The 25,969-nt window shown below is 46.0% G+C and overlaps 1 protein-coding gene across 2 annotated transcripts in view; it reads right to left on the bottom strand.

Moving 5' to 3' along the window:
- Nucleotides 1-25,082, bottom strand: part of LOC146026250 (flavin-containing monooxygenase 5-like) — a 138,870-nt gene extending 113,788 nt beyond the window's left edge. Inside the window, exons 1-2 of one of the 2 annotated variants that reach the window (XM_083156740.1) lie at nucleotides 16,921-17,054; nucleotides 13,189-13,302 (exon numbers count right to left, since the gene is read on the bottom strand). In XM_083156740.1, coding sequence (XP_083012866.1) covers nucleotides 13,189-13,272 — 84 coding nt within the window. In that variant the 5' untranslated portion in view covers nucleotides 13,273-13,302; nucleotides 16,921-17,054. Of the gene's footprint in view, nucleotides 1-13,188; nucleotides 13,303-16,920; nucleotides 17,055-24,752 lie in introns of those variants that run through there. The other variant, XM_083156742.1, reaches the window with a different exon arrangement.
- Nucleotides 25,083-25,969: the final 887 nt, after the last annotated feature.

Raw genomic sequence — 25,969 nt, 5'->3', positions numbered from 1 at the left:
ACTGCCTACAGGCATTTATAGTAATGTTGCTATATGGTTGTTCTTTTTATATTTTTTCTGGGCTCGTTCAATTTTTCTTGCTTAACAAGTGGCACTTACAAGGCCCGTCAAATGCTGTGTTCCATTTTAATGTACACAGTACAGTATGTGTTGTTCTTTAGTTTATGAGCCTCAAAAAAGCTCATTTGGTTCTTTCATTTTCAGTTTGGAGCTGAATTAAAGTTCTCAAACTTTTTTTTTTTTATATGTGTACCAATAGAGTATACTCTAGATATGTGGCTGAACATAATCTATAATGTGTACACAGTATGCCTTCTTCTTTATCTTTAAGGCAATAAAAAAATTCCCTGTTTGGGGCTTCTATTTATATATTTATATTTTTTTGCGTTGTATTAACCCCTTTAACGCCGCAGCCTGTTTTTGCCTTCCTGACAGAGCCCTTTTTTTCAAATCTGACATGTATCACTTAAGTGGGGATAACTTTTTTTTGCTTTTACTTATCCCAGTGATTTTGAGATTGTTTTCTCGTGACACATTGTACTTCAAGTTAGTGGTAAATTTTGGTCGATACAGTCTGTGTTTTTTTGTGAAAAACACCAAAATGTCGTAAAAAAATAGAAAATTTTGCAATTTGCAAAATGTTAAATTTTCTGCTTGTGAGACAAATAATCATACCACTCAAAATAGTTAATAACTAACATAGACCATATGTATACTTTGTGTTTCCATCATTATTTCAACCTCCTTTTAAATTTTTTGGACACTAGGCGGCTTAAAATATGAATAGCAAATTCTTAAATTTTCAAGAAAATTTCAAACACTGATTTTTTTAGGGACCAGTTCAGTTCTGATGTGACTTTGAGGGACTTGTATGTGAGACACCCCCATAAATGATGCCATTTCAAAAACTGCACCCCTCACAGTATTCAAAACAGCATTTTGGAAGTTTGTTAACCCTTTAGGTGTTTCACAGGAATTAAAACAAAGTGTAGGTGAAATTTCAAAATTTCATTTTTTTTGCAGATTTTCAATTTTAATACATTTTTCTAAGGAACACAGTAGATTTTACTAGAGAAATGTGACTAAAAATTGATTCCCCCAATTCTTTTGTTTTCATAAATATCCTATATGTGGCCCTAGTGTGCACGTTGACCAAACCACAGGCTTCATAATAGAAGGAGCACCTACTTGATTTTGGAGCCTCCTTTTTTGGAGATTATTTTTTAGGCACCATGTAGGTTTCTAGGCACCATAAGATGCTAAAAGTTAGGAACCCCCCCCACAAGTGACCCCATTTTGCAAACTACACCCCTCAGGGAATTCATCTAGGGGTATAGTGTACATTTCAAACCCCCAGGGGTTTCACCAATTGTGGTACAACTGGGCAGTGAAAATCAAAAATTAAATTTTTTACACAAAAATGCAGTTCTGGCTCAAAATTTTTCATTTTCACAAGGAATGAAGGAGACAAAGCACCCCAAAATCTGTGCCCCAATTTCTCCCGAGTACGGCAATGCCTCACATGTGACCAAAAAATACCATTTGGGTGCATGGCAGGACTCAGAAGGGAAGGAGTGATATTTGGATTTTGCAGCACAGATTCTGGTGGAATGTTGGTGGGTGTTATGTCGCATTAGCAAGACCCCCGAAGCACCAATACAGTGGAAGCCCCCCACAAGTGACCCCATTTTGCAAACTACACCCCTCAGGGAATTCATCTAGGGGTATAGTGTACATTTCAAGCCCCCAGGGGTTTCACCAATTGTGGTACAACTGGGCAGTGAAAATTAAAAATTTAATTTTTTACACAAAAATGCAGTTCTGGCTCAAAATTTTTCATTTTCACAAGGAATGAAGGAGACAAAGCACCCCAAAATCTGTGCCCCAATTTCTCCCAAGTACGGCAATGCCTCACATGTGACCAAAAAATACCATTTGGGTGCATGGCAGGACTCAGAAGGGAAGGAGTGATATTTGGATTTTGCAGCACAGATTCTGGTGGAATGTTGGTGGGTGCTATGTCGCATTAGCAAGACCCCCGAAGCACCAATACAGTGGAACCCCCCCACAAGTGACCCCATTTTGCAAACTACACCCCTCAGGGAATTCATCTAGGGGTATAGTGTACATTTCAAACCCCCAGGGGTTTCACCAATTTTGATACAACTGGGCTGTGCAAATGAAAAATTAAATTTTTTTACACAAAAATGCAGTTCTGGCTCAAAATTTTTCATTTTCATAAGGTATAAAGGAGAAAAAGCACCCCAAAATCTGTGCCCTAATTTCTCCCGAGTATGGCAATGCCTCATATGTGACCAAAAAATACCAGTTGGGTGCATGGCAGGACTCAGAAGGGAAGGAGTGATTTTTGGATTTTGCAGCTCAGATTCTGGTGGAATGAATGGTGGGTGCTATGTGGCATTAGCAAGACCCCCGAAGCACGGTGAAATGATGAACCTAATAATCCATAGATGTGTGGTATATTTTAAAACACTCCTTTATACATAGGCCGGGTTTGTCGGGGCAAGTTTCACAGTGGAAAATAGTATCCTTTCTTATTCCCTTTTTATAGCAAACTTTGCACCTTTTTTGTGTCCTGCCCTTTTTTGCAGTGGAGGGGATTTCGTTAGGAAAATGCTGCCCTGGTACAATACGGGGGCCAGTACTAGAAGTACTGGGGCCCTCTGCCTGCTGGTTCCCAAATATTAGGCCCTTTATGACTTCCTCTTGAAAGTGCATAAATGTCCCCCTCTGGCTGATAGAACGGAATAGCACGTAAGCGTTATACAGTGCCATCTGGATGATATACACGGCCAGCTTCTTGTACCAGATTTTTGTTTTCCGCAGGGCACTGTACGGCTTCAGTACCTGATCTGAAAGATCCACTCCGCCCATGTACTTATTGTAATCTAGGATACAATTAGGTTTTGAGGTGTGGGTACTGGTACCTCGTACAGGGATGGAGGTGGTACTGTCTCCATGAATTGTTGTCAGTATAAGGACATCCCTCTTGTCCTTATATTTGACCAACAACATATTTTCGGTGGATTGTGCCCTGCTTTCACCCCTTCTCAGTACTTGGGCAATGTGCGTTTTTGGGAGGCCTCTTTGGTTCTTGCGCACAGTACCGCAAGCTGCTGTACCTCTTGAACCAAGGGCCTTAAACAGGGGGATGCTAGTGTAAAAGTTATCCACATAGAGGTGATAACCTTTATCCAGGAAGGGGTGCACTAAATCCCAGACAATTTTTCCACTAACACCTACGAGGGAGGGGGGGCCTTCTGGCGGTTCAATTCTTGAATCCTTCCCTTCATATACCCTAAACCTGTGGGTGTACCCTGAGGTGCTTTCACACAGTTTATACATTTTTATGCCATACCTTGCCCTCTTACTGGGAAGGTACTGGCGGAATTTAACCCTTCCTTTAAAATGTATAAGGGACTCGTCGATACAAATAAATTTTTCAGGGATGTACATCTCTGCAAATTTGGCACTGAAATGATCAATGACCGGCCTGACTTTGAATAGCCGGTCAAAGGTGGGCACTGTGCATTATCGGTGTAATGTAAAAATTTAAGGATTGTCTCAAAACGAGTCCGAGTCATGGCCATACGGTAAAGTGGGGTGCTGTACAGAACATCTGTACTCCAATATTGCCTAATTTCTGGCTTTTTTACTATGCCCATATGTAACACCAGACCCCAAAACGTCATCATCTCTACTGCATCTACAGGGGTCCACCTAGCAAATGATGACGTGGGGTTTTGAGCAATAAACTGCTGGGCATATAAATTACTTTGGTCCACCATTAAATTTATAAAATCATCAGAGAAAAATCATTTGAAAAAGTCAATTTCTCTGAGACCTGTTGAATCAAATTGGATTCCTGGGATGGCCAAAAACTCAGGAACCTGGGGCTCAAAATTGTCTGGTGGTGGGGTCCATACGGGATCAATCATTTGGGGGGGGGGCTCAGCTGCTCTACGGGGGCGTCTTTAAAGGGGGTCCCTCATCACTAGAGGAGGAAGATGAGGTTAAGACGAATCCTTCAAATTCCCCACTTGCATCACTGGCTGTGTCAGAGTCAGAGGCAAGCATGGCATATGCCTCCTCCGCTGAATACATTCTTTTGGATGACTGGGATGACATTTGGGATGACATTTGGGATGCCATTTTTATTTTTGTGTTTCTGTAAGTGTAATGTTTCAACACGTATATAGTGTAGGGGGGGTACAAACTTTATTTCAACACGGGGGGTATGTAGTGTGTAGTGTGTATGTAGTGCAGAAAAAAAAATACTTTATACAGGAATTTGATCCCAATAAAAAAAAAAATTAGATCAACCCTGTGGCAAAAATGCTGATCTGTGATGTACGTCACTCAGCAACTTCAAGGCAGCTTTTGGTACAACCTTGAAGGGGTTAAAAAAAAAAAAAAAAGGTCCTGCGCCAAAAATTGAGCACAGATGTTGGTCAGTAACGTCCGTCACTGAACAGCGCTCAAAGGCAACAGGAATTTGATCCAAAAAAAAAAAAAAAAATAGATCAACCCTGTGCCGAAAATGCTGATCAGTGATGTACGTCACTGATCAGCGCACAGTGGCCACAGGACACCCACAAAATCACAGTGTGTGTAAAAAAAAATTAAAAAAAGACCCCACAGCACCCTCAAAAAAAAAAAAAAAGGTGATCAGTGATGCGACACTGATTACCAGTGAGGGGCAGCAGGTGCACAACCTTTGGTGCAACTGACAGTGCAACTGACAGCAACTGATAGGTATATATATAAAAAAAAAAACCCTGCACTCCCCAAAAAGTTGCTGATCAGTTAATTTATACTGATCAGCACAAAAGGGGGGGCAGCAGTCAGTTGCACAGGCAGCACAACCTTTGGTGCAACTGACAGGTATATATATAAAAAAAAAACCTGCACCCCCAAAAAGTTGCTGATCAGCACAGATATACTGATCAGCACAAAAGGGGGGGCAGCAGACACAAAATATAGCACTCTCTATCACTCTCTGTCACTATCTCTCACTATCTCTCACTATCTCTCACTATCTCTCACTATCTGTCACTCTATGACACTGCAGCAGCAGCACACAGGAAGTCACAAGATCCAGGAAGCATCCAGCTGCTGGCAGCACGCTACCAGCGGTGATCAGGTAAGTATCAGGCAAGGATCAGGTCAGTATATCACGACAGATTGGCACGGTGACCGCTCTGCATGCAATTCCAGACCGGAATGGCGTCTGCAGCGCAGTCACCGTTAGTTTAAATCACGCGCTATGGCTGTGATTGGTCCGTCGGTCCGACGGACCAATCACAGCCTTGGGGGCAGGTGGGGTGAGGTGTGGTCATCACCGGTGACCACCGGTGACCCCCTCACACCCCCTCACACCCGGCGGTGATTGATCCCTGTGTTACCGAGCGTCTGATTCGCCGGTAACACAGGAAAACGCTGCGATTGGCTGTTCACATTGAACAGCCAATCGCAGCGATCGCCGACGGGGGGGGGGCATCGCCGACGGGGGGGAGGCATCGCCGCCCCCCTGGGCATGCTGGGACATGTCTGCTGTCAGGGACAGCAGACATGTTTAAACTGTCACCGCGTCTATAGACGCGGTGACAGTTTAAAGTCATGACGTATATATACGTCATGTGTCGGGAAGTACATTCCGGCCATGACGAATATATACGTCAAATGTCGGGAAGGGGTTAAGGTCTATTTCACACACTCCGACTCCTGTCGGATGGGGAAACCCCGCACGGCCAGGAAGCCGTGCCGCACACCGTAGTTAATAATGGACAGAGATGTGTCCATTCACCCGGGCTGCCTGGTTTCAGCCGGATCCCACCATTGTAAACTGCTGTGTGCGGCACAGATTCCTGGCCGTGCGGGTTTTCACTGCCCGGCAGGAGCCGGAGTGTTTCGAATTGCCCTACAGGTACCAAAAATTGCAAATACAATTGTTTATCAATATACAGTAAGTGCCGGATGAAAATGTGTGGCTGCTGGACAGTCAGACTAGGTGGGTCTCCCCTATACAATAACAGCTTGGATGGCAGCACAACCTATTCACCCACCACTGATAGTAGACCTATGCTAAATACATATTGTACCTCGTGTTGCAATAGTTCAATGTTGTTTCAGTGTTGAAAGGGTATTTATGACCACTAAAGATTTATATTTGAAAACATTTTATATTTAAAGTGAACTAACAAGCATAAAACATATTTTGTGAAAAATAAAACAAGTTCTTTCAAACATACAACCAATGTGTCCTTCTACTTCTACTGTGTCATAAGTTAATAGTGAGGGTGTTACGGATAACCTCAGCAGTGGAACAACTTGTCTCACCCTCGTACCCTGCTGATTCAACAGGGGTATCAGCCAGGTCATAGTCCTCCACATTCCACTCAGGTAAAAAGTTATCTTTCTGTAGCTCACACACATTGTGCAGAATGCAGCAAGCTGCCACCACATCTGGAACCAGGGTAATGGCAATGTCATTCCTCTTGAGTAGACACCGCCATCGCCCCTTTAGTCTTCCAAAGGCGTTTTCCACCACCATTCGAGCCGAGCTCAGAGTGTGGGTGTAGTGGACTTGGTCAGGAGACAGTGGGGTATGTTGCGTGAAGCCCTTCATAAGCCAACGCCTCAAAGGGTATGCCGCATCTCCAATAATATGGACTGGGATCTCCACCCCAGATACAAACTTTGACCACTGTAACGGTATAAAAAAAACATTAGAATTGTATAGGTGGCAAGTGTATGTTGGTTTACTTGTGTCTCTATCTACTGTTTATTACATGTGAATGGCAGTGGTTAAAGAACACATTTTAAAAAATAGACAAAGTCACCTCTCTAGGGAAGAACCAGCCACCTCTCTTCTCCTCCGCGATCTGGAACAAGTCCGAATTGGCAAGTACCCGTGAGTCATGAGCACGACCAGGCCAGCCAATGTAGACATCTGTGAAACTGAACAGAAAATGTATTTGTGTTTAACAATATACAGTGCGGCCCAATCATATCACTAATGTAAATACTGCATACTGTACTACTTACCAATACTTATGGTCCACCACAGCCTGCAAGATGATGGAGTGCCAACCTTTACGGTTATGGTAATCTGCTGGGTTATCTGGGGGTGCAATAATGGGTATGTGTGTCCCATCGATGGCTCCAGCACACTGTGGATTGCCTCTTCGCAGAAATCCTGTTATGGTCTCATCCAGTCGGTCGCCTTGTGGTAAGCAGATGAAACGCTTGTAAAGGCTCTCCAACAATGCCTGTGTCACTTCCTGCACTAGAACACACACCGTAGAAATGCCCACACCAAACAGACATGAGATGGTATGGTATTCCCCTGGTGTTGCGTACCACCACAACACAATCCCCAGTCTCCTGCATGGCTCGATGGTTTTCCAATAATTGGTGCATCCCCTTGTAAGTGCCGGGGTGACCAGTTCCAGCAGGTAGTAGAAGGTAGCTCGTGACATCCGAAAATGTGCCAGCCACTGCTCAGGTGCAAAAACTTCCAGTCTCCCAGAAAGCTTCTCCATGCCTGCGGTCTCTGGCCCACAATGACCGGTTTGAGGCACTTGTAGACTTCAGGATAGAGGTAACACTGGACAAAATCAGTGCTCTCCTCCGGTGCAAATACCTGCGTCGAGTGGAAGCCCTCTCCACCAAAAATTGTGCCTTCCTCCTCCTGGCATAACACTGTGCCAGGTAGCACAGTGTAAGCATCTGCATAATGCTCTGATTTGCTGTAAGCAGCAAAACACACAGAGCACTCATGACCTCCAGGTTCTGCAACTTGTCAGCCATGTTTAATGCAATGCAGTGAGCAGACACCTCCCACTTTTCATGATCTCATCTCTGTGTGCCTTTAAAACTGTCCTTTTCTTATGACACACAGAGTTTTGCAGGAAAAATCCGGCTTCTGTGTGAAAGGGTTTTGTTTGCGCTATACAGAATGTCAGCAGCTCTAAATATCCTCCCTGTTAGTACAGGAAAGGGAAAAATAGATATGTAAAAGATAGCACTCTAGGTGCCCAATTCTTTCAATTCTACAATTTCACACAATTTTCATAATATGATATATTTATTAAAACATAATCTGAAATAATCCATTATCACAGCAATCAATTATGCAGTCAGTTCTTGATGAACTAGAACCCCAATGCGTTTCGTCATAACGACTTCATCAGGGTTGTGGATTCTGGGAGGTAAGAAATTGCCATTTATATAATCGTAATGATTTTAACCCCTTTAGAGGTCAGCATAAATAGATATACATACCTATGACCATCATATAGTAGATTTAGGAGTTTCAGCTGTTAAAAGGGTCCTTTTACCTTGACTCTCTGAAGTTAGGTAAAAATCTTTAAATATTAGATCAGGTATATAAAATAAATATGGAGGAGAGTCATGTTTAGAGGAGGTTAAGATAAAATCAGGGGGATGTTAACACATACCCAAACAGACTTGTTATATTATATTCATGTATCTGGGCAACCTACTTTATGTAGGAAAAACAACCAGATTGCTAAAAGAACTTACAGTAGTCAGCATGGCTCTTCAAGAAAAAAGTTCCTCTGATCTAACATACAAATGCAACTGAAGAATTTACCTGTGGCAAGGCACGCTTTGGATAAATCCCACACTGTGAGACAATAAAAGTGTGCTATAATAGACCATATTCTGTACCACCCCTGAAAAGAGGAGGCAATAGAGAAAAGCTTCTCCTTCAATGAGAGCTTCAATAGATCTATACACTAAATAGTCTGGCACCTTTGGCTTGAACGAAGACTTCAAGAAGGGATGCTTACTTTGATCTTGCCACATTCATTTTAATGTCATGTTTTCTTATAGACTTAGTACTGATTTCTGGATGCTACTGTTGGGTCCTTGCACTGCCGAGTACTCTAATGTTGTCTTCATACACCGCCCTGTATAATATGCCATATATGCACCACCGGTGCTATAGAGTTGTTGTGCTATCCTCAGGACCATTGAGGGTTATTTTTTTATGATCTCTATGGGCGGGATGTACTAAACTGAAAATGCTGTAAAAACCCCATTATCTCTATTTTTTCTGCATTTCCAGATGCACCAAAGCCCCACCACTGGGGCTCTAGCTGGTGTTACCCCATAGAAGCCTTTGTGCTTCTTTTGACCCCTGCCAACCTGCTCCAACCCAAGATGCCCAGCACCCACCCTACAATGCCTGTGCTGCCCCCCCCCCCCAAACTGAGCAGGAGGCTGACGGGGACAGGAGGATGGGGAGAGCCGCGGGGACCCACTTCGCAAAGGGCAGCTCTTTTCGCAAGAGCTGCCATTTGCAATACTTATCACATATGTCAGTACATATGAGATTAGTATCTTTGCGATGTGTGGCAGGATGTACTGCAGTTGTTTGGTACTGGCTATGCGTCATATACATGGTAATCACCATTTGCACAAACCACAATCTCGCCTTATTGATAGAGAGAATTTGTGGTGCAGCACATATAATAGAGCGTACCACACAGCGTGAGTCATGCACATGCTGCTCCTATACCCTTCCGATCACTGGGGCATATGTACAGTATGAATTAGCGTTAAATGTGTTAATCCTCCCCGGCCGCTTTACCAGCTCAGGGCTAGCATTGTCCTTTCCCGCTAGCCCTGCTGCTGGCTCTGGGCTGTGCAAGAGATCTTACGATAAAAGCCGAGATCTTGTGCATGCCCAGAGAGGGATTTTTTTCTTTAAATGTGCATGTGCAGGCCTGAGGGGGCACCGATAAGGAGAGCTATGGAGTGAGGAAATAACGGCTTATTGGCTACTGGGGGGATAATAAATCAGCTGCGCCATGTTATGCAGGAAAAGCGGGACCCATTACAGCAGCTGAGCACTAACAGTTCTAGACGGGCTTCCCTGCCCTGGTGACATCACAGGGAATCCTGATGATCACACTACTCCCCCCTGGCCCTGGCTGTCACTCAGCCCATAGCGGGCTTCACTGCCACATCCATCAAATGTGATTTGCATAATTTCAGCACTAGGGGAATATACATGTGCATGCTACATTGTGCTCTAACTTAACCAATGGCTGATCCCAGTTGAAACAGCTGCAATTTTCTGCACCTACTGTATGAAATAAAAAGATTTTCTTCATGCTATGAATGCCGGTTTTGAATTGAAGACGTGCATGACATAACATGCTTGATTTTTTATGGCTTAGATGTCGTTGGACTTTTGAAATGTTGGGCCTGTCACCATGTTCTGTCTGTGACACACTGGACACATTTTTTAACACCCTTTTTTCAGAAAAACCATCCCAGGGACATCGGAACTGTCACTCTTTTTTAACCCTGTTATATAGGTGTTTACTACCACGTCTTTAATGTTTCTTCCTTGCATAAAGCAGGCCATTGATCTTTTGTTTTTAAAACACAGTAGACTGGTAACCGTGGATACAATGGGCCATAATGCTTTATTTGCTGTGGGGATAACCGGACTGGAAGTGTTGTACTTACTTGTCCATGGTAGGATATTAGTGTCTTTCCGAATTTTGGGGGTCAGCGATTGTTCTCTTGGTAGATTCATAACAGCTCTCTTCTGTTCTTTCAACTCTGAGGGGTTATACACCCTTTGTATGAATCGTTCAGTTAAGTTTCCAGTTTATCAGGGTCACTGATGATTCCAGCACTGCGGATCAGTTGAGCCTTGGGGAGTCCTTTTTTCATAGCTCTGGGATGGTGACTGGAGGCTTTGAGCAATGTGTTTTTCTCTGTGGTTTGTAGTACCCCTTTTCCATCTGAAAGCCGGGTCGCACCCAGGATTTTGTACCCGGCTACAACCTGGGTGCGACCCGGCTTGCAGACCCGTTCACACTAGAGTCCCCACCCGGCATAATGCTGGACGGGTGACATCTCCGGGAGGTGGGGTCGGGGAGGTGCTGGGAGATGAAAGCATCTCTCAGCGCCGGCTTTTGCACTGTAGTGAATGGGACCCAGGTCACATCGACCCCGGTTACCCGTTTACACTACACAGTGACCCAGGTTAAACCCGTATTCAACCCTGGTCGCTACCCGGGTAGAAATGCCGGGTCTCACAACCCGGGTTATTTCTACAGGGAGCGTTTCCACCTGCCTAAAATCCTGGGTTTTGTGCACTCCCATGCAAAAACACAGGTTATTTAGGCTAGTGGAAAAGGGGTATAATACACTGCTGTTTTCAGTGTGCCTTTATCTGTAGATCCTCACATCCAAGTAGTTGATCATCTCACTATCAGCTTGTATTGTTATTTTAATTGAGGAATCCTTCAAGTTGATCTCTGTTGCCAGTTGTTGTAAGGCTTCCATGTTTGACTGCCATAGCAGAAACACATCATCTATATAGCAGCAAAAAAACATATATTTGCTGCTGAGTTTGGGTTAGAGGAAAACATGTTCTGCTCCTCCTGGAGCATGAAGACATTGGCGTACAATGTAAATATGTAAAAGAAACTGTCAAACAAAAAATAATTTCTTCTGAGGATGAGTTCCAAAGCGGTCATGAATAATTTGGTATTCTCATTCTAAATATTCTCATGGCATCCAGCACTAATATGAAGTGGTTATTGTTTTTTCACTATTTTATTCTCCAAACTTTGGTTCTTCTGGAAGTTAACGACAGTATTACTGGACTAGAATTATACAGCAGTATCACTGGTCTGTACTTTAATGGCAGTACCAATGGACTTTATCGGCAGTAACACTGGACTGAATTTATACAGCAGTATCACTGTACTGGAATTATACAGCTGTATCACTGGACTGGACTTTAACGGCAGTACCAAAGGACTGAACTTATGCAGCACTATCAATGGGCTAGAATTATACAGCCGTATCACTGGACTGGAATTGTACAGCTGTATTACTGGACTTTAACGGCAGAATCAATGGACTGGAATTATACAGCAGAATCACTGGACTTGAATTATACAGCAGTATCACTGGACTGGAATTATACAGCATTATCACTGGACTGGAATTAAACAGCAGTATCACTGGAATGGACTTTAATGACAGTACCAATGGACTTTATTGGCAGTACCACTGGACTGAATTTATGCAGCAGTATAACTGTACTGGAATTATACAGCAGTATAACTGGACTTGAATTATACAGCTGTATCACTGGACTGGACTTTAACATCAGTATCACTGGACTGTATTTATACAGCTGTATCACTGGACTTTAACGGCAGCATTACTGGACTGAAATTATACAGCAGTATCACTGAAATGGAATTATACAGCTGTATAACTGGACTGGACTTTAATGGCAGTATCACTGGACTATAACAGCAGCATCACAGGACTGGAATGATACAGCAGTATCACTGGACTGGAATGATACAGCAGTATCACTGGACTGGAATGATACAACAGTATCACTGGACTTTAAGGGCAGCATTACTGGACTGAAATTATACAGCAGTATCACTGAAATAGAATTATACAGTTGTATAACTGGACTGGACTTTAATGGCAGTATCACTGGACTATAACAGCAGTATCACAGGACTGGAATCATACAGCAGTATCACTGGACTTTAATGGCTGTATCAATGGACTGGAATTATACAGCAGAATCACTGGACTTGAATGATACAGCAGTATCACTAGACTTTAACGGCAGTATAACTGGACTGAAATTATAAAGCAGTATTATTGGAAGCACCAATGGACTTATGGTAACACAGGACACCAGCACTAGGCAGCACAGAACACCAGCACTAGGCAGCACAGGAATGGACTTATTCACTAGGTCGCCAACACCACAGACCATCACAGACAACCACAGACCACCACAAGCCACCAGAGAGACCCGTCCACCCACTACCCTCTCCAATGCTGAAGTAAAGATGGCGGCGATAGCCTGGGACTTATACCAAGTCTAGATCTTGTGAGATCTGACGGGTGGTTGATGACGTTTTGCAGCATTCTAAGACCCGAGCATGGTTTGAATCCCCGAACAATGCTCGGGTCTATTCTCAGATCTGGGGTGTTCGGTGGTATTAGGATTTCAGAAATCTGAACCCGCTCACCCCAAATTTCTACAAGGGTGAGTGCCGATTCTCCCCCAACCAAGCTGTATACACTACATAAATATAAGGCATCAGCAAGGAATATGGACACACACACACTCACTTTATGATGTCTTCTGCTTGACGACGGATAACCTGGATCCAGAGTAGCATATGTATGTATGCATGTGTTGGTTGTAATTCTCATCTATGTTCGTTATATCCATTGGCTGAAATACTAAAGACTGTTTGTATAAGTATAATTTTATTGTAACTCTATCTAGATTGCTAGAGGTATCTGATTGCTGTAAATAGTCATACTGTACATATGAAAATATACTGTTATATCTCCTCTTTGCTATTTAACCTGTTTTATGCGTTAGACCACAATACAATAGTATATACAGTTGTGCACTTTTTCTTAAAGGTATTAAGGTGTGCATAACCAAGCCCTAGGTATCCAAAGCCAACAGACACAGTTTGTATCCGCAACAAACAAGCTTATACTGTTTATTAAATTGTAGTAAATAACAAGACGGCAACCGCAACCTGGGCTTTATGTGACGTCAGCTGCTTGCCCTTGGCAGGTATCGGCCCACCTGCGTTCCTAGAGGGAACACCCAGCATTTTCATGTGGATGCCATAAAAAATCGGGCTTTCCCCTACACTGGCCCGATGTCCACCCCGGCCCACCCCCTCTGGAGTGAACGGCTCAGTGAGTGTGAAATACACACATGTGCATGTGCAGACGCCCCACCATCCAGTCCAAGCATAATTACCCGCAAAGTGTATTTAATTTTGAAAAACTTAACACACTAAAAACTGACAATAATGATAATTGGTGTAAAAAAAGTCAACTTCAAGTTGTTAACTATAGAGCCTGTTGTATTATAACGAAAGAAATGACAGTCACCAGTGAATATACACACCAAGTATAAGTGGTTGAGTGGTGAATCTAGAGGTCGGAGGAGACAAAGAGGCCCCAAGACAGCCTACAGTCAGCCTCTGACTCTGATTCTGGTTCCCACCTACCACCGATTTTTAGGCTGTGGTGGAACATTTCAGGCAGACCCAAATCGGGGAAAGGCTGAAGGCCCCACCCAGGGAGAGGGGGGACAAGGAGAAAAGGCTGGAGGAGAAGGGCTTAATATTTAACCTCTCTGATCATCAATTAACCACAGATGAGGCATTATTGTTATCTTTGGGTCTGTCATTTGTACCCTCCTCTAGGCATAATAAATTAAATTTTCGGTACTTGTTTCCTAGCACGGCCACAAAGATATACATCTGGTCCATCTTTATCATCGCGTCGTGTCGTGCACATTTTGGTATGGTAACGATGGTCCTGACACGTGTGATACTGACAATGTCTTTTTTTCCCCTCTCCATTTTAATCGGCATCTCGTTCATCGCGTCGGGTACCTGTAAATAGCTGCTCGCAATGGTCCCGATGTGCCCGATGGTTACGTTTTTATGTCAAAATTGCCTCAATCGCGTCGGTCGCGTCGAATGTTACCTGTAATGCCACCGATGGTCGCGATGAACCCGATTTTCATCAGGCACATTCCCCCTAGGTTTTTCCCGCTATGTAGGCCCTTCTGTAATAGGCCCACTTAACCCTTGTAGTCCTGCCTCTTATCAATTCTTCCTAGAAACATATGTTTTAATGTGTGTTTCTATGTAAACATGAAATCTGCCCTATGTAATCTGCACAGTTACAGCAGGATATCATCTCATCACTGTCAATATTTACTATTATAACCCGGTCCCTTCCCAATCCGGCCCCTTCTGACTGCTTGTCCCTAATTTCTTTGTGGGTTTTGTCTTGGTTGGAGTAAGACGTGTGTTTAGTTGCTGGTTGATTTTGGCTGATTGATCCTTTGCTGGTGAAATCTTCCAAATTGATTCCGTGCTTTAAACACTATTTGTGCTGATCCTGTGCTTTGTGCTGTGGATTGCTACTGTTCCTGAATCCTGTGCTGTGCTGTGGATTGCTGTGCTGATCCTGATACCCTGCTTATCCTGAGTCCTGTGCTGTGGATTGCTGTGGATTGCAGTGGTGTGGATTGCTGTCTGCTGGAATCGGTGTCCTCCGATATGGCTGAGGCGAGTTTCTTCACCCTGCCTACAACTGAGGCGGAGGCTGTGGCGTTTCTGCAGCGTCACCATCTGCTGCCAGCGGAGGCTACGCGTGGGAATGGCCATCCCATGCGGCTGAACCTCAAGGAGACCATGTGGCGCTGTAACGTCAGGGACTGCCGCCTGAAAAGGAGTCTCCGAGCGGCAATGTTTTTCCCTGGCTGCCGCTTGCCGTTTGTGACCGTGGTCCGCTTCATCTTCTTCTGGGTCGAGGAGATGACCAGTGTCGACTACTGTGAGAGGCACCTGGACATGTCGAAGAAAACGGCTGTACTTTATAACAAGTACATGCGGGAGGCCTGCCTGCTTGACCTCATGGCGTGGTCCCGGCATGATCGTCGAGGTCGATGAGACTCTTTTTGTTAAGAGGCAGGCTAATGTGGGCCGGGTGTTACCCCAGCAATGTATTGGCGGCATTTGTTGCGAAACCGGGCAGTGTTTCGCGAAGAAAGTTGACACTCGGGACGCCAACACCCTTATGGCGGCTATAATACAGATCGTTGAACCTGGGTCTACTGTGTATACTGACTGTTGGAGGGCCTATAGTATGGCCCAGCTACAAGCAGCAGGATATGACCATGCCCGGGTCAATCACAGGTACAATTTTGTTGATCCTACAACAGGGGTGCATACCCAAAATATAGAGCGCATGTGGGGGGCGTGTAAGTGGCGCAACAAACGCCACCGGGGGACTGCCAGACACATGCTTCAAAGCTACTTGGAGGAGTTCATGTGGCGGAAGAGCCTTGCACGTGATGACCCCTTTGGACGTGCATTACATGCCTTGACTTTATTACCAAAAGACTGATTATCGAACAATTCCCCCATCATATTTATAATTATCCCATTTTTTATTATTGTCATTTGTTTGTTTTTCAATGAAATGCGTATTTTCTTGATTCTTTTAATTTTGTAGTAAAATTTCAAAAATGATTGCAAAAACTTGTCTTTACTGTCTCTGAAGAATGATTTTGGATGGATGAATGGATTGCAGTCGCACACCGCCACTATCCACGCCATTTTAGAGGCGTGGCAAGCAGTGGTGTAGCTAGGTGCCACGGTGCCCGGAGCAAAGGCATGTTTTATGCCCCCCCCCCCCCCGATTTGTAGTAGGCGAGGCTCTTGGGGGGCGCAGCCTAACAATATACCACACACCATAATGCCCATTGCACAATTTAGCAAACTTTATTATACCCGTTACACATAAAGCCACAGATGGGCTGGGGGTTGGTGAGTGAGGGTTGAGAGAAAGAGAGGTGGCAGGTCGGAGAGAGTAAGGAGAGAGGAGACAGCGGTGGGGGGGGGGGGCAGCAGGGAAGAGAGAGGGTGACTGAGTGGGTGGGAGAACAGGAGAGAGAAAAGGGGATGGGAAGAGAGCGAAAAAGAGGAAAGATGGTGTGGGGGAGAGGTGAGAACAGGGTGAGGTGCCAGGGGGCGAATAAGTAAGGTGATGAAGAAGAGGTGAAAGGGGGTTAGGTGAGAGGGGGTGAGGCAACAGGGGAGTGATAGGGAGGGTGAGATGCTTGGTTGGGTAAAGGGGTGAGGTGATGGGGGGGGGGGGGGGTGAGGTGACCAGGGGTTACTTGAGAGGGGGTGAGACAACAGGGGGCAATAGAGAGGGTGAGGTGATGGAGGGGCTGTGATAAGGGGCAAGAGGGAGTGAGATAATTGGGATGAAATGACAGGGGAACAGAGTATGGGAGGCAAGTCTTCTCACCAGCATCTGTGGGTCTGCTGGTCCTCAGCACCAGCCACTGCTCAGCTACTGGTCCGTCCACTGGGCGCTGCTTGCCTCATTATCCCCTGCTCTCCAGTGCCAGCCCGCTGCTTGACTGGGGGGATCCGCTGCTCTGTTCAGGACGGGGGGGGGGGGGTCAGGCAGCGCTGCCCGCACTGTGGATGCGCTGCGGCTGCACTCTTAGCAGAGCTGCCCACGCTGTGGCTTCACTGAGTGGGGTCGGGCAGCGCTGCCGCTGCACTCCTAGGAGCAGGGGCAAACGCAGGGTTTTCATGGGTGGGTTTCTGTACATGCACATAACTATAGATACACAAATACCCACAAACACATACCATAGATACACACATCATGTACACACACACACATAGCATACACACATTATGTACACATACATACATACATACCATTCATACACGCACACACACACACCATGTACATACACATACATAACCTACATACACACACACACACACATGATACATACCTACACACATCATGTACACATACCATCCATTATTTACACACACAAACACACATATAGCATACATACATCATGTACACATATACACATCATGTACACACATACATTATGTACACACATAGCATACATACACACACATGTACACAAAAGACACATGCATGCATATAGTACATACATCAGGAAAACACACACATCATGTACACACACACACATCCCATACATACACACATCATGTACACACATATACTGTACCATACATACACATGCACAATATGTAAACATAGCATACACCCTCCACCCTCAAACAAACATCAGGACCAACCCCTGGCTCCCCCCAGCATAAACCATCCTGGCCTTGGTCAGATAAAAGTACAGGCAGCTGTTTCTCCCCTCTCCTGGCTTGCTTGCTCTCTCACAGAGCACAGCCACGGATCAGTGAGCACTGCCTGGGAGGAACTATACAGAAAATACAGGCTGCCTCTGTAAACAGCGCCCCCTACCTCCAGCCAGCCCAGCAGCAACCTGTCACTCAATCAATGCAACAAGACTCAGCTCCCGGGGCTGTGTTTTCTGCCCGCGCGAGTGAGAAGGGGGGTGATGGGCGGCTATGTGGCTTCACTGAATGGCGTCGGGCAGCGCTGCCGCTGCACTCACAGGTGAGGGGGGGGTGGAGAGTCGGGCAGCGCTACCCGCGCTGTGGCTTAGTGAGTGGTGTCGGGAAGTGCAGGGAGGGAGCGGGGGAGCAGGCTGCACGGCTCCAGCGCCATTTGATGTCTCTGCGCCTGGAGCTCGTGCTCCGCCGGCTCCACCCTCCCTACGCCTCTGGTGGCAAGGGGCGATGATCATGTCACCATGGATTTGATAATATGTAGTGTGCTGATCACAGCAAATCCGCCAAGCACAAAGTGCTCGGTGGGTTTGCTCTGATCAGCACAATGCAGGATTTAAGCCACCACCTCCCTATCGGAAAGGATTTTCTGCCCCATTGTTATATGACACTGTGCATTCCATGTGTGATATCTAATCGCTAAACTAATCATAAAAATTGTGCATAAATCAATATGCCCATAACCTTTGAATGCCCAATAGACCCATTCCGGGTAACTTAGCCCTGAAAGGTAGTGAAAACTCAAAGCTTCCAAAACTGCTTTGTAAATTTTTTATGTTAAAGAGATATATATGAAGTGGTCCATAGTCTCCTCCCCTAGACACTCCTTATGTGGACAACCATGATCATGGGTACCTCGAAGTTTAAGTTTCCAGCTAACATAATTTTTCCTTACTAAAGAGAGCCAGGCAATGGGCCTTCTTCTAGTTCACTCTTAGAGGCAAATTCCTTCTCAAATGGACAAAACCATGTGCACTGCAGGTGGGGTAGATGTTACTTGTGCATAGACAATTAGATTTGGGTGGGGTTTTTCTTCAAAGTGAGATCTATATTGCAGTGTAACAATAAATTAGGCATTATTTTCCCCACGCAGAAACAAAATAACTCACCCAAATCTAATTCTATCTGCACCTGTTACATCTCCCCCACCTACAGTGCACATGGTTTTGTCCATGTGAGAAGGAATTTGCATCTAAGAGTGAACTAGAATAAGGCTCAATGGACCTTATTCTGATCGGATCGGTGAAACGTGCGTACGGTCCGTCACACCGTGCGTTTTTCGTACACTCACGGTAAGCGCAAGTCCACCCACAGAACAGCCGCACACAGACACCGACAATGGGGAGTGGCATACACTTGAGCGTACGCCACCATGCACGGACGGATCTCCCTCTTAGCCACCGACACCTTCCGTATATCTGAGCGTATGCCACAGTGCACGGGCGGGTTTCTTGCCTTTTTAAATGGAAAACTCAGCATGTGTCACCGATCATGAGAAGAAGCGTACGTCTGTGCACGGTGGCGTTCCCTTCACATATATTGGACTGCAAATATTTCCTTTCAAGCTTAATTGTGTCAATTACTTAATTTGTCCCAATTAAGCTCATGATTGATTTCTATTTACTATTTTGTCTACCTTAATAAACACCCTAGTAAAACAAAATCTCATCCCTCTTTTCATCTTTATTTTGTAATTTCTAACGTGACATTTTAAACACTATCTATGTGTACCCACATTGCCTTTATTTTGAAAATACATTCTTGGGGGTGTTTGTGTGTATGTTTTAATTAATAACCATAATTGCTGTGGTCCTATTTATTTATATGTGTACCTACCATAATCTTATGTGTGATGTAGTAATATCACTACATCAAACATGGATGCATTTACATTATGTGTGATTTTTATTTAAAACACACATTCCACCCTCATTCACTCGTTCCCCTTTTCATTTACATATATATATATATATATATATATATATATAAATAAAGGAGATACAGGGTCCGGCACTCCACTGGTTAATATAGTTAGTTCCTTGCTCCGGTGCCCTCCTCAGACATCCAAGTCCAGAAATACAGCAAGGCAAAGGCGTCACTCAGAGACTTATTTGCAGAACCTTCAATGCTTTATTAGCAAATAGGTGATAACCTATTTGCTAATAAAGCATTGAAGTTTCTGCAAATAAGTCTCTGAGTGACGCCTTTGCCTTGCTGTATATATATATATATATATATATATATATATATATATATATATATATATATATATAACATTACACATTTGTATGTGTACCTACTATATCTGCACCTGCCCTTACAAACACTGTTACATAGGACATTGCTCCACCATTGCAAGTAGAAATTGAGTCCAAAAACATCATTGTTGCTCTTAGATGTGGTTTATGTGTCTTTTTCATAATAAAAAACTGGTATGTTTGTGTTACAGTGAAAAAGTTGACCCATGTCGACTCTTGTGAATTGAGTGTCCTGCTTTTTAAAGTAGAAAGAAACACTTTCTGAATGGGTGTAGATGGTTATGAAATAACTACCTGGACATATATAACCAGGTATTAATTAGAATGAATATTACCTAAAATTAAACCAACCTTTACATGTTGAGAAGTGTAGAAAGATATGCTTCCAATGTGTTTGTGGGCTGTGTGTGGGTTGCAGGTAGTGAAATAATTAGAGATGAGCGGGTCCGGATCCCCGAGATCCGACAGATCCGAATATCGGGGATCCGGGCCAGATCCGAGCCGGCTCGGGTGTTTCCGCCTGAATTCCGGACCAATAACGAGGCCGAACGTCATCATCGCGCTGTCGGATTCTCGCGGGAGCGGGATCTTATGAAAGACGCACGCGCGCCCGCCATCTTCACTCCAATCTTGGAGAGGGAAGAGGGTGGTTGGGAAGCTCCGTGTGCTCCGTGCTGTGCTCTGTGCCATGTGCTCCGTGACCTGACCTGTGCCCTCACTGCCCTGTGCTTTGCTCCGTGCCATGTGCTCCGTGCTGTGCTGTGCTCCATGACCTGCCCTCACTGCCCTGTGCTGTGCTCCGTGCCATGTGCTCCGTGCTGTGCTGTGCTCCGTGACCTGCCCTCACTGCCCTGTGTTGTAGACTTGTGGCCTGAGCCCTGTAGTGTGATTTAACTAACTAGGTGCTGCAGTGCTCACACGCAGGGGCTGCAGTGTCCACTGTCCAAGGGCTGTCCTGTGGCCCGTGCCCTGATGTGATTTATTTAGCCCTAAGCCCTGTGTTGTGATTTATTTTATTTAGCCCTGAACCCTGTGTTTTTTTTGTGATTTAACTAACTAACTCAGTGCTGCAGTGCTCACACACAGGGGCTGCAGTGCTGCTAAGTAGTACACTGTGTACAGGGGCAGCATTAATACAAGGGGCTGTGTCCAGTGTGACGGCCTATATCTTATCCATTGTCCAGTGTCACAAGTCACTCACGACATATATCCTGTGTCCTGTCCTGTGTGACGACTGACGACATATCCTGTGTCCAGTGTGACGACATATATCCTGTGTCCAGTGTGACGACATATATCCTGTGTCGTGCTGCAGTGCTCACACGCAGGGGCTGCAGTGTCCACTGTCCAGGGGCTGTCCTGTGGCCCGTGCCCTGATGTGATTTATTTAGCCCTAAGCCCTGTGTTGTGATTTATTTTATTTAGCCCTGAACCCTGTGGTTTTTTTTGTGATTTAACTAACTCAGTGCTGCAGTGCTCACACACAGGGGCTGCAGTGCTGCTGAGTAGTACAATGTGTACAGGGGCAGCATTAATACAAGGGGCTGTGTCCAGTGTGACGGCCTATATCTTATCCATTGTCCAGTGTCACAAGTCACTCACGACATATATCCTGTGTCCTGTCCTGTGTGACGACTGACGACATATCCTGTGTCCAGTGTGACGACATATATCCATTGTCCAGTGTGACGACATATATCCATTGTCCAGTGTGACGACATATATCCTGTGTCCAGTGTGACGACATATATCCAGTGTCCAGTGTGACGACATATATCCTGTGTCCAGTGTGACGGCCTATATCTTATCCATTGTCCAGTGTTTCAAGTCACTCACGACATATATCCTGTGTCCTGTCCTGTGTGACGACTGACGACATATCCTGTGTCCAGTGTGACAACATATATCCTGTGTCCAGTGTGACGACATATATCCTGTGTACAGTGTGACGACATATATCCTGTGTCCAGTGTGACGACATATATCCTGTGTCCAGCGTGACATATATCCATTGTCCAGTGTGACGACATATATCCTGTGTCCAGTGTGACGACATATATCCAGTGTCCAGTGTGACAACATATATCCTGTGTCCAGTGTGACGACATATATCCATTGTCCAGTGTGACGACATATATTCTGTGTCCAGTGTGACGACATATATCCATTGTCCAGTGTGACGACATATATCCAGTGTCCAGTGTGACATATATACATTGTCCAGTGTGACTACATATATCCAGTGTCCAGTGTGACAGGGGCTGTGTCCAGTGTACAGGGGCTGTGTACAGGGGTTGTGTCCAGTGTACAGGGGTTGTGTCCAGTTTACAGGAGCTGTGTACAGGAGCTGTGTCCAGGGGCAGTGTCCAGTGTGACGGCTGTGTCCAGTGTACAGGAGCTGTGTCCCGGGGCGGTGTCCAGAGGCTGTGTCCATTGTCCAGGGGCCGTGTCCAGGGGCTGTGTCCAGGGTAACGGGCTGTGTCCATTGTCCAGGGGCTGTGTCCAGGGTGACGGGCTGTGTCCAGGGCATACTTGCCTACTTTTTGAAACTGCTTTCAGGGAGATTCCATACCTCCCAACTTGTGTACGGCTGAAATTGTGACCTGCCGCGCCGGAGGCGCGCCCGACCCAGGATGGGGGGGTGGGGCTACAAAAGTGGGTGTGGTCTCCAGTAAAGTGGGCGTGGCCCAGTGTAGCAACACCCATTCTCATCATTTTGGGGGCATGCCTCCTCCCTGCACTGAAGAGATGCCATGCACATGAACACAGCATCTCTTCAGCGATTGCCAGTGATCTCTGCCCCCCCTTAGGTACAGCGGGACTGTCTGCAATTAGCAAGACTGTCCAACTGTAATTGAGAGGTATGAGATTTTCGAGTGTTTGCATGGCCTGCAGATGAGGGACCGTGTCTTGCACAAAGGGGTCGGGGGCCAACTTACTCTAGCCAAAAAACAAGGGTCACCTGTACAAACACACACACACACAAAAAGGAGACAAATGGAGCTGCTGAGGAAACACTAACCTGCAGCCCTGGCACTCCTGCTCTTCCCGCAGCCTCTCCTGTGGGCTCCCAGTTGTCAGCCTCCCCACCAACTGCTCTCCGCACTAGCTCCCCACCTCTCACCATCCTGGATGTCTCCAAGGTGCAGCTCCCACCATGCAGGGGTCAGGGCAAGAGGGGAGGATCCGTTGCTACTGCCACTCCCACTAGAGAGAGAAAGCTGTGATGGAAGGTCTCCCCGGTGGCTGGCCGCCAGCAGGCTTTACTGGCCTGGGCGGCTCTCATGCTAACTACTGCCAGGGGTGCATGGCAGGCCTATTAGGCATGATCATGCCCCCATTGCAGACAGACTCGCACTGTGCGGTCTGGATTTTTAGATGGAAATTGAGTATTCAGGGGTATTGGGAGGGCTTTGCGGGGAATTGGGGGACTGACGCCTAAAATGGGAGCCTCCTGCAAAATCCGTGAGTGTCTGCAGCCTACACAAACACAGGGGTCACTACCTGCCTACACACACACACAGGGGTCACTACCAGCCTACACACACAGGGGTCAATACCAGCCTAAACACACACACACAGGGGTCACTACCAGCCTAAAAACACACAGGGGTCACTACCAGCCTACAAACACACACACACACAGGGGTCACTGCCAGCCTAAACACACACACACACACACACACACATACAGGGGTCACTACCAGCCTACACACACACAGGGGTCACTACCAGCCTAAACACACACACACACAGGGGTCACTACCAGCCTACAAACACACACACAGGGGTCACTGCCAGCCTAAACACACACACACACTGGTCACACTATTGACCTACACACACACACACACACAGGGGTCACTATCGTCCCCCCCCCCCCTGCACACACACACACAGGGGTCACTATCGTCCCCCCCCCCCTACACACACTCACACAGAGCACACACGCACAGGGGTCATTATCGTCTCCTCCCCCCCTACACACACACACACACAGAGCACACACACCCACAGGGGTCACTATCGTCCCCCCCCTACACACACACACACACACACACACACACACAAACAGGGGTCACTACCAGTCCTTGTATACACACACAGGGGTCACTATCGGCCTACACACACACAGACACACACAGGGGTCACTACCAGTCCCTGCATACACACACACACACACACTGGTCACACTATTGGCCTACACACACACACACACACACACACACACACACACACACAGGGGTCACTATCGTGTCCCCCCCCCCTACACACACACACACACACACACACAAACAGGGATCCTACCTACACACATGAACAAATTCTCTGTGCCAGCCTAAAATTCACAGGGATCACTGCAAGTAAACACACACACACACACACACACACACACACACACACAGACAGAACAGTGTTAGGCTATACACACACAGTGCCAGTGTATTCACACACAATGACATGGGTCAGTACCTGACTACACAAACACACACACACACACACACACACACACACACACACACTGCCAGCTGTAATAGATACACCCATAGGTCACCTACATACACACATTACAGTCAGTGCCAAGCTAAATAAGTAAACACAAAAAGAAACATCACATTACAGAGCTGCCTACACACAGGACCAGACAGTATGGAGCTTCTGTGGCAGAACAACATGAACTAACCTGGGACGGAGCACTAGTCCTGCTCCTCCCCCAGCCTCTCCTCCGAGCTCTCAGCTGGCAGGTCTGTCTGTCTCCACACAGCTGCTTTCTGTGCAGGTCCCCGTCTCTCCCCCTCCTCTCTGCCTCCAGCGTGCAGCTCCTAGTTGAGGCGGTGAGGGGAAGAGGCCAGAGGGGCGGGCTTCACTGCTGCTGCTCGTAGTCTCCCTGCTTGCAATGCTGACTGCAAGCAGGCTCTCCCGTGCGGCTCTCATCATGCTATGTTGCGTAGTAGTTCCAAGCCCCGCCCACATCGCGCCGGACTAGCGCATGCGCAGTCTGTTTTTTTCAGCTCGGCATTGAAATTCCGGGGGATTGGGGGGGCTTTGCGGGGGACCAGGAGAATGGTGGCTGAAGCGGGAGCCTCCCGCAAAATGCGGGAGTGTCGGCAAGTATGGTCCAGGGGCAGTGTCCAGTGTGAAGGCTATGTCCAGTGTACAGGAGCTGTGTCCTGAGGCTGTGTCCAGTGTGACAGCTGTGTCCATTGTCCAGGGGCTATGTCCAGTGTGACGGCTGTGTCCAGTGTACAAGAGCTGTGTCCAGAGGCTGTGTCCATTGTCCAGGGGCTGTGTCCAGGGTGACAGGCTGTGTCCAGTGTACAAGAGCTGTATCCAGAGGCTGTGTCCATTGTCCAGGGGCTGTGTCCAGGGGCAGTGTCCAGTGTCCAAGGGGCTGTGTCCAGTGTGACAGGCTGTGTCCAGTGTAAATTAAGAAAAACAAATAAAAGTAATAAATAAAATAAAAACACATTTTTGGAGGATGATGGAGGAGGAAATAGTGGGAGATCAGCAACCTGATAGAAGTGCTGAAGCTTCTACCACCAGTCATGACAAGGCCGATACCTCTTTGTATTTGCTCTTTGGAGCATTTCTCTTTTTTTGGGATAGTTTATTAAACTGCCACCCTGTCTGCCCCTGCAGTGCCGCTCTGCCAGGTTGGAAGTGTAAGGTCCACATGTATGTGATGCCGACTGCTGTCGGTTAGCTTAGTCATTTAGCTACCTCGGTATACCCTTTTGGCCCAACTACAGTAAATGAAAACTATTTTGTAAGCTGTGAAGTGATCAAAATTGAGAATAGAAATGAGTGGAAACTAATGTTATTGAGGTTAATAATACTTTAGGGGCAAAAACAGGCCCAAATTCTGTTATTTTAGCCATTTTTAGCATTTTTTCATAAAAA

The sequence above is a fragment of the Crinia signifera genome, chromosome 8 (assembly GCF_055691185.1).
Source record: "Crinia signifera chromosome 8, ASM5569118v1, whole genome shotgun sequence".
Lineage (NCBI taxonomy): Eukaryota > Metazoa > Chordata > Amphibia > Anura > Myobatrachidae > Crinia > Crinia signifera.
This window is presented reverse-complemented; position numbering and strand designations above follow the sequence as displayed.